The sequence below is a fragment of the Prorops nasuta genome, unplaced genomic scaffold (assembly GCF_024137725.1).
Source record: "Prorops nasuta isolate Cenicafe-Biocafe unplaced genomic scaffold, Cenicafe_Pnas_1.2 PNAS00031, whole genome shotgun sequence".
Classification (NCBI taxonomy): Eukaryota; Metazoa; Arthropoda; class Insecta; order Hymenoptera; family Bethylidae; genus Prorops; species Prorops nasuta.
This window is the reverse complement of record NW_027116828.1, coordinates 2367933-2377861: the sequence shown is the minus strand read 5'-3', so window position 1 is coordinate 2377861 and position 9929 is coordinate 2367933. Positions and strand designations below refer to the sequence as shown.

The 9929-nt window shown below is 29.6% G+C and overlaps 1 protein-coding gene across 1 annotated transcript; it reads right to left on the bottom strand.

Moving 5' to 3' along the window:
- Nucleotides 1-7665: 7665 nt before the first annotated feature.
- On the bottom strand, nucleotides 7666-9691 carry LOC136783023 (uncharacterized). The gene is made up of 7 exons (XM_066742818.1): nucleotides 9405-9691; nucleotides 8975-9230; nucleotides 8833-8901; nucleotides 8552-8755; nucleotides 8125-8446; nucleotides 7893-8037; nucleotides 7666-7720 (listed from the first exon to the last, which is right to left on the bottom strand). Exons 1-7 carry the CDS (start codon nucleotides 9689-9691, stop codon nucleotides 7666-7668), a joined length of 1338 nt encoding a protein of 445 aa, XP_066598915.1.
- Nucleotides 9692-9929: the final 238 nt, after the last annotated feature.

Here is a 9929-nt window from a genome sequence, read left to right as displayed (position 1 = left end):
ATAATATTTATAATTTAAATTAACAGCAAAGTATAAAGTTTTAAACTCTTCTGTACATTTCAATATTTAATATGATTATTAATAGGGTAACTAATATATAAAAATCTTTTAAAATGAATCTGGTAAGAAATCTTAGATAATCTTTAAAAATTATATATAAAGGATATTCTCTTTAGAGATTATTGACTTGATGTTTAATATTTGTTTCAGCTTAGAATGAAAAATTTAATAAGATACACACGATGCAGCAAGGCGCAAATTTTACTAAAATCAAGTTATACGAAAACGAAATGTGAGGTAAGATCCAATAAATTTTAATTTTTTAATACCATTAATTTTTCATTGTTTCAGATAATTAGGGTAGAAATTAAATATCCTAAAATGCTATTTAACTAGAAGGGTCCTTATGCCATTAATAATAATTTATTTGTTGTTTTTTAGAATTCAGAAATCAACAAAGTCAAAATTTAATATGAGTTTATATATATATATATATATATATATATATATATTTAGACAGTAAAACATACCGATCACAAATAAGATGAGAGCGTTTTTCTATAGTAAGCTGTCCATTTAGCAGTCTGGAAAGGTTCCTGATGCATATAAAATATGCGGCTGCTCCTTGATGCTCGAGAAGAAGATTAGCGTGTCTGGTCCTCTTGCATTTTGTTAATTGTAGAGGTGCTATGATTGTATTCTCATTCCTCTCAGTCTCTTCCACCATATTAAAAATATTAATAGAGACATCATTATCTTCCTCAAATTTCGGAATCTGTTTTAATGTAGTCGGAAACGTTATACTTCTAACGTCGAAAACAGTTGTAAAATGAGGATATGAAGATTTTCGTTGTGGATGAGTATTCGGTTTTGCCGGATAGAGTGCAGCCGTTACAGCCCATGCAAAACATGTATTATCATCACTGTGTATGTTTATCACAGCCTGTTTATTATTAATAGATTCTGGAAGCTCGATGGCACAACCTATATGCAGCGGGTTATAATAATTTATATTTATATTTAAATTCAGAATTTTTTCCAACGCCCATCCACTATCACGCTCTGGAAACTCACTCAATTCTTTTAGAATTTTGTCTATTATATTTGTATTGTACCATTCACTAAAACTATCAGTTTTGTATAAAACTGCATTGCGGGTTGAGATATGTTTAATATCACTTATCTCTTTACAAATAAATTGTCCGTTAAAGATGCAATTTATCTTAACTGCGTTCACGTTATTAAACACTTTTTCTGTGTAGGTCTGTACTAAGTCTTTTGCACCTGTTAGAAAATCACGTGGTTCTATATAATTATAATTTACAACCATTCCGCTACATATTCAAGATTTAAATGAAGACTCGAAATCTTTCCCAATAAGCTTTCTCACTCCAATTGATTTCTTATTTTTTGCCACATGCAGAAGTAGACGCTGGATAGTTGTTATTTCAGTCAGATTTTTGTGTACTGTATCGGGAGCTGCAGATCTATTAGCATCTCTTAAACTTCGAATATAATCACGACACTTGCGTACCCACTCATGATAATTATACTGATTTCCTAAATCAGGATTCTTGAGAGCATGATTCAAACAATAACTCTTATCCTTAGCTGCTCTAAGTAGAAGACACTGTATTTGTGCAATTTGTGCAAAATTTTACTGCAGCGTGCCTATAGGTGCGTTGCGATTAGAGTTCTGAGTTTATGAATATATTCACGACACTCGCGTACCCACTCGCGATATTCTTCTTGCGTTTTCAAAACTCTATTTCGTAGAGACATCTTTTGTTCTTTTCTTCGAGAGGACTAATCAGGAACTGAGGAAAAGTGGGTGGGAAACTGAGCTCTCTTTAGATAAAGGATCTCTGAAACACTTCAGGGGGTAAGAGAACATTGAGGACAGGTAAAGACATGTTAGAAAATAGATGCAAGCGTTTTTCAGTTATACATATATTCCAGATTTTTGCTCATACATATATTTCATATAATAGACATTTTTTAAGACACATACACCTTCATGATTCAAACATGCTGGAAGATGTGAATTATGCAAGCTATCTTCTAAATCAAAATCCACCCACATAAAATTATCTACATTAGTTATTTCTAAATTACAAATATCTCTTAACCAATTTGTATTTTCAATTCCTTTCACAAAAGTCTCATTCTCATCATCATAGATATACTTCCTTATAATATCTTTATATTTATAGTAGGGTGAGGAGCCATCCGCCCAATTGAAGCCGTGATAATTTAGAAAGAACCAGCTAAGAAAGAAACATTATATTAAACAAAAATAATATATATTTTTTCTTTTTCATATACTTACTCTGTCCGCTTTTGTTCCTCTTCACTTAGCCACGAATATGAATAGGGCGGTGAAAATAAAATATGGAACACTTTTTGTTCTTGTATAACAACAAATTCTTTGATTATAAATGACTTATCCGTCAAACGGAATCCTTGAAAATCAACGAACGATGGTGCCATTATGCGTACGTTTTTTATACTAAAATAATTCTATTTAAATATGCATGTTTCATAAAAATTTCTCCTTCTCTTCAAGCTAATTATTCTTCATCCCTCCTACTATCCTCACCATAGGTCAAAACTATCTCCCACTATATGTAGCATAGGTCATAAATATTTTCTTGAGGACCAATGACGTTTCCGTTCTTCCAAGAGTGGCAGGTCAGTCATTTCCCCACCGTAGGACAAAAGATTTGTCAACCCTTAAAGCATCTTAGAATTACCGCCCACTACATGTTTCTTCTCCTCACTTCCCATGACTATTCCACTACGTATTATGTTTACACTAGCTCATCAATCACTGGTGGTAATATAAGTTTCTTTAGAGCATAATTCCAATCATTTTCTCTTTTCTTCTCATTGGCAGTCGTGATTTCCTCTTTTTAGTGCTCATTAGAGATATATTTTGCAACAATTTTCAATCTACCATACATATCTTTCCGTAATGCCTCAACTTTTCGATCCAATTTATTTTCAATATAATCAACTTTATCATTCAATTGATTAATTCTTTCACTAATATCATTAATTTTTTCATCAATTTCATCAGTTTTTTTCAACAGAGTTGTATCTTTTTCCTCAAGGCGGTTACATTTTAGGTAATAGTGAGTTAGCTTTTCACTGTATTCAAACAATTCCCTCATTAAGCTATCACGTACAGTCATCGAATTACGTAACAAGGCAGCCATATTCATAGCACTTGTCTCATCAGTAACATCACATTCTAAGTTTGAAATTATTTTCTTCTTGGCATTAAATGCATTCCTTCTTTTATCAAACTTTAACGTATCATTGTCAATTTTGTGGGAGTAATTTCTCACTTTACCTGTATTGAAACCAGATCCAAATTTATTTATCGACATAGTGAAGTAGTACGTTGAACTGAGAAAATCTTGAAACTGCAATATCTTCTATAAGATACCTAGGTTTAGTAAGAGCTAAGACTTAATAAGTTGTCCTATTAAAATATTAATACAATGGAGAGCCTCCATGCAAAGGGTGAACCTGACCTGGGATGTAGTAAGAGCTAGGACTAAATAAGTTGTCCTAGAAAAAATGTTTTTTTTTTATTTTAAATGCTACTGAAACTCATACGAGTTTATTAGCAAGCAGAGATATTTACATTTACATGTTGTGTTAACATTCTTTAATTTACATGGTATTTCTTATCAAGTCTAGATATTGGTACAGTATAGTATGATATGGTGTCTATATATAAATTTGATGGTTTTTGAGGAAGGTGAGTATGAGGTTTAGTGCTTGAGTATTGGGTTTATGTAAAAGGTAGTCTATAGAATGAGGAGGTTGCAGTTTGAGTTTAAGTAGGGAAAATAAGAGCAGATCTCGATTTTTTTCTAATATTGGGCATTGCCAAACTATATGATTTATGTCTTGCACCGGGAGGAGCTTAATTGTACACCATTCCATTACACACGGCTGATTTACGAACGGCCGAATTGCATACGGCCTATTTACGAACAGCAAATTTAACCACTGTTAAAATATACACAACAGAGATAGAACACGATCGAATTGCGCACAGCCTAAAGTCCCGTTCGATCATACACTGTCCATATTGATCAGAGTGCAATATAATATTAAAGTTGGTAAAATAATAAAATGTTATAGAGTATATATATATATATATGTGCATGTTTACGAAATATAATTTAAACGTCCTAATAAGTTTTATGGTGTTTCAAAAATGGAGATATTAAAAGGAAAAAGAGGCTGCAATATATATGCACACAATGATTATTGCTATAATATCGATAAGCGTGACAATATTACATATCGCTGTAATACTAGAGCTTCTACAAAATGTCCTGGGGCAGTTAAATTTAAACATGGTAAAATCTGCTTACTGAAGGAACATAATCATCCACCTTCTAAGTATGTTATTGAGATATCAAAACTTAAAGAAGAGATGCTGGCTCTTTGTCGAGATACCGTTTTAACAGCTAAAGAAATTTTTGATAGCGTGTGCAGGAAGTAAGTACAATATATATATTACATTTTAAAAGATATAGATACCTTCCTTCTTTTCTAATGAAAATAAATAAATAATGTTTTCTCGTAATTTCGAGATCTTTTCCTTCTATACAACTTAATACTATTCTTAATAACATATGCATTATTTTATACTCTCAAATCTCTTTCCTATAGATATCCAACGGAAGCAGCTTATATCACATTCCCTTCAATCAAGAGTACCTTAAACGCAGAAAGACTTAAAAATAAGCCTAAGAACCCTACGACACTGGCTGCTTTACCTGCGTTAATGATGAATTATGCACCTGTAATGCCGATTTACAAAGGAACTGCCCAAATAGGAAGTGAAATAGCAGTTATATTTTCTACAGATACTCTGATGGATCTACTGGCTTCATCAACAGAAATTTTTGTTGATGGAACTTTTGCTGTAAGTATTTAAGTTATTTTAATGCTTTTCAAAAGAAATAATTGTTTCATTTGCATAATTTATATAGGTTTTACCTTCAACACCATCAATCGCTCAAGTATATTCTATTCACACTCGTTACATGGATACGGTAAAAATCGTTTTTAAATTATCTATAGGTATATTTATATGGAATATGTAAATTAAAATGAACATTGTATAGGGTATAGCAACAATGTTTATACTATGCAGTTCTCGAACCTCGTTAATGTATTCGTGCATGTGGGATAAAATATTGGAGTTGATACCACAATTAAGGACCAATTTAAAATATGCAATGATTGATTTTGAAAAAGCAGCTATTAATGCTTTGCAGTTAAAGTTCCCAGATATTAAATTGCATGGTTGCTGGTTTCACTACAATCAAGTGTGTACCTAAATATATATTACAATTTTAACTGATCTTTTCATATACGTGTATTTGAATTACTATGATTTACATATCTGTTAATGCGTTCTCTAGGCAGTCTATAGGAAATGGCGTCGTTTAAATTTGACTTACGCTCCTAACGATATTCTTTTGATGTCAATGACTTTACCATTAGCGCCTGTTGAATTATTTCCTAAAGGTTTAAAATTAATGCAAGTCGAAGCGGATAAGCTATGTACTAAATATCCTGCTATTTTACAATTTCTGAGATATATGAGAGTTTATTGGCTACCTATGGCAGAGAAGATATCAGTTTCTGAATGCGCTATTAGGACAAATAATATTGTAGAATCATTTCACAGAAATGCGAGACAAAAAATGGGGACAAACAACTTAAATATTTGGATATTTTTAGGTACGTATATGATGAGTCATTTATTATTTAAAATCTTTTTGGTATATGTACATATATTAATATACGTAAGCATTATTCATTGTATCTTCAATTAGAGAAATTGAAAAATCTCATGACAGATCAAGAGCTAGATTTAGCTCGGTTAAAAAACGGACTTTTTCCTCGAAGGCCTCGCACAGTCGCAAATCGTAATCAAAATCGAAAAATATTTCGAAGTAAAGAGGATCTGTTAAACAAAAGGTACTACAGTTTATATAATCTTAAATTGTGTTATTAAACATAAAATTTTATCGTTCATTACTACAAATTGTAATTAACTTGAAGTATATATTATTATATAGGTAATGCTTTATAGTTTCAAATTTTAATTGATTATAGGGTATCATTAGAACATTTCCTGAAAATGTTTTATGTAAAAGATAAATTATTTGAAATTGAAAAGACGATTTTTAATGATGAAGGTTAGTATTAAACAGTGGTCTTATGTCATTCAACTTTTTATATATATTTTGTATTTATGAAATTGAATGTATAAGAATTATATTTATTTATAATCGTCTTTTATTTCAGTGGAATCTGAATTATCTGAGGAAATAACAGATCCTTCATTATTTATAAATAATGGTACAGGTAACTTTTCTATTATGTTTTAGGAAAAATAATAATTTTTATTAATACATTTAAAGTTGTAATATGTATATACATATTGTACTTTTGCCGTAGAAAAAGTAATTTCAAATAATAATATTAAAAGTAAGAAAGGTCTTCAATCGATGACTGAAGCAACTAAAACAGGAAATTCATTATTAGGAGATTTTGACAGCTCTTTATATCATGATTGTTCTAAATACAATGTGATACATTCACATTCAGATACAATCTCATCTTTAAACTTTATATCTGAATTAAATGACGAAATAGCAGAGACCTCACTATTATTAAATTGCTGTACAGGTATATTTTTTCATATTTCATTTTATATTTATAGGTATTCATTTTTAATATTGTTAACGTAATTTTTTTTTATATAATTTATAGTCGAAACAGCAGCTTCTGATAATAATACAAAAAGTATTAAAGATCAACTTCAATCCAATTGCGAAGTAATTAAGGAATGTAATCCGTCAATAATATCAGATATTCATAATAACTTTTCGAATCAAATTTCTTCGGAAGGTAATAATACAGTCAATTAATTTATTATCACAAACATATATTTTAATAATTGATACCTGTAATGTACATATAATAAGAAAAAATATGTACTTAAAGCTCTAATAGTTAAATTGGTTAATAAAATTTTAGCTATTTCGACGTTATTGAAGCTAAATTTGTTAATTTTTGTGAGTAGATATATAAATTGTATAGAAAAGTTTTCTTAGTGTGGTAAAAGTTTTAAAAAGAATTATTTTACATGTGTATATATATTTTCTATTTGACAGAAATTTACATCGCATATAGATTAGAGCAGGAATTTGTTTTATAGGTGTCTTTTCTGGAGAAATGCTAATAAATACAGTACTGTTGGATGAAAACGATAATTTATTTTCCGAAGATTTAACAAATGATAATTCGAGAAGCGAGATGATTTTATTAAATTCAGGAGATACAAATTTTTCAACAGTAGAAATAGTTGTTTTGAATTCAACAAATAACAGTGTAAAGAAACGTTTTTGTATTGTATGTAATAAGAAAGCAACACATGCTTGTGTACCATGCGGACATGTTGCTTTATGTGGTAAATGTTCAGAACAGGTAGCCAACGATAAATGTCCTACATGTAATATTACAGTTTTAATGTTTATGCTGCTATTATAAGTCTATGCATATTTAAATTAAACATTTGTTAACCATTCTTCACAGTTAAATACATTCATATATAATTCTATCTTAGTTGTAGCTGCCAGTACCTTTATTAAATAAAAGAAATTCTTTGAGGGTTATCCTAAAATAAAAGTTTAGCATGTTTATTAATACTTAAAAGTACTATAATTAAACAAAATAATTATATATATATATATATATGTTGATCTTATAATAGGTATGTACATATAATATATTGAAATAATGTATTTTTAAATTGTGATAATTATAAAATTAGTATTAAAAAGTCAAACCTTTTATGTTGTAATTTATTTTGTGCATCTTTTATTTTCATATCTCTTATTATGTCTATTTTGGATCGAAATCGTTTAACCACTTTACTTACTTTTAACTGCGAATGTTTAATCATCTCATCCAACATAACAGTTTGTAATTTATCTACATAAAATAATAAAATATAATACTATGTAAATTCTTTTTAATAATATGAAATTATTATAGATTTTTTGGTGCACTGTGGAATACCCAGAAATGTCCATATACTTTTATTTCCTTTGCCAATTTTTTGCGCAATAATATTATGAAATGATTCGGCTATATTATTGGTCCTATGTGAATGATTGTAAACAGATACCATAGTCGAAATAGGTAACCAAGTTGTTTTTAAATACTTTAAAAATAAAAGAAACATTAAATTTCCACCATAGACTTCCATTATTTCCTTTTCAATAATAATAATTCCATCAGTAAAACAGCTTGCTGGAGCCAATGCTAAATTTGTTGCCATTAACAAAATATCTTGAGCTAAATTCTTTAATCCAAGTGAAACCCATTTACGAAGAAGAGCCTAAAATTTAAAAATTAAAAGGGAAATATGTAACTTATACATATGTATAAGAATAAGTAAAATTATTCAAAGAAGAATTATAATAAGACTAATTTTTATTCAAACCTGTTTGTAGTGAAACCAGCAACCATGCAGTTTAATATCTGGGAACTTTAACTGCAAAGCATTAATAGCTGCTTTTTCAAAATCAATCATTGCATATTTTAAATTGGCCTTTAATTGCGGTATCAGCTCCAAAATTTTATCCCACATGCACGAATACATTAACGAGGTTCGGGAGCTACATAATATAAGCATTGTTGTTATACCCTGCAATAAAGATATTTACCATTCATATTTAGAGGTTCAGCAAAATACAATTAATATACAGAATAAAAAAATTATACTAAAACCATATCCTTATAACAAACATGAACTGAATATAATTGAGAAATTGATGGTGCAGAAGGTAAAACCTGTATAAAGTGAATAAGAAAAATATAAAATAACAAATGTTTCATTTTGTAAAAGTTGAAAGTAATTTCTTACAGAAAATGTTCCATCAACGAATATTTCTGTTGATGAAGCCAGTAGATCCATCAGAGTATCTGTAGAAAATATAACTGCTATTTCACTTCCTATTTGGGCAGTTCCTTTGTAAATCGGCATTACAGGTGCATAATTCATCATTAACGCAGGTAAAGCAGCCAGTGTCGTAGGGTTCTTAGGCTTATTTTTAAGTCTTTCTGCGTTTAAGGTACTCTTGATTGAAGGGAATGTGATATAAGCTGCTTCCGTTGGATATCTATAGGAAAGAGATTTGAGAGTATAAAATAATGCATATGTTATTAAGAATAGTATTAAGTTGTATAGAAGGAAAAGATCTCGAAATTACGAGAAAACATTATTTATTTATTTTCATTAGAAAAGAAGGAAGGTATCTATATCTTTTAAAATGTAATATATATATTGTACTTACTTCCTGCACACGCTATCAAAAATTTCTTTAGCTGTTAAAACGGTATCTCGACAAAGAGCCAGCATCTCTTCTTTAAGTTTTGATATCTCAATAACATACTTAGAAGGTGGATGATTATGTTCCTTCAGTAAGCAGATTTTACCATGTTTAAATTTAACTGCCCCAGGACATTTTGTAGAAGCTCTAGTATTACAGCGATATGTAATATTGTCACGCTTATCGATATTATAGCAATAATCATTGTGTGCATATATATTGCAGCCTCTTTTTCCTTTTAATATCTCCATTTTTGAAACACCATAAAACTTATTAGGACGTTTAAATTATATTTCGTAAACATGCACATATATATATATATATACTCTATAACATTTTATTATTTTACCAACTTTAATATTATATTGCACTCTGATCAATATGGACAGTGTATGATCGAACGGGACTTTAGGCTGTGCGCAATTCGATCGTGTTCTATCTCTGTTGTGTATATTTTAACAGTGGTTAAATTTGCTGTTCGTAAATAGG

Excerpts from the sequence above, each read along its gene's own strand:
- LOC136783023 (XM_066742818.1), bottom strand. The coding sequence starts at position 9,691 with ATGGAGATATTAAAAGGAAAAAGAGGCTGCAATATATATGCACACAAT. Across the intron at positions 8,902-8,974 it reads TCGTTGATGGAACATTTTCT|GTTTTACCTTCTGCACCATC; the intron begins GTAAGAAATTAC and ends CACTTTATACAG. Across the intron at positions 8,038-8,124 it reads AAGTATATGGACATTTCTGG|ATAAATTACAAACTGTTATG; the intron begins GTATTCCACAGT and ends TATTTTATGTAG.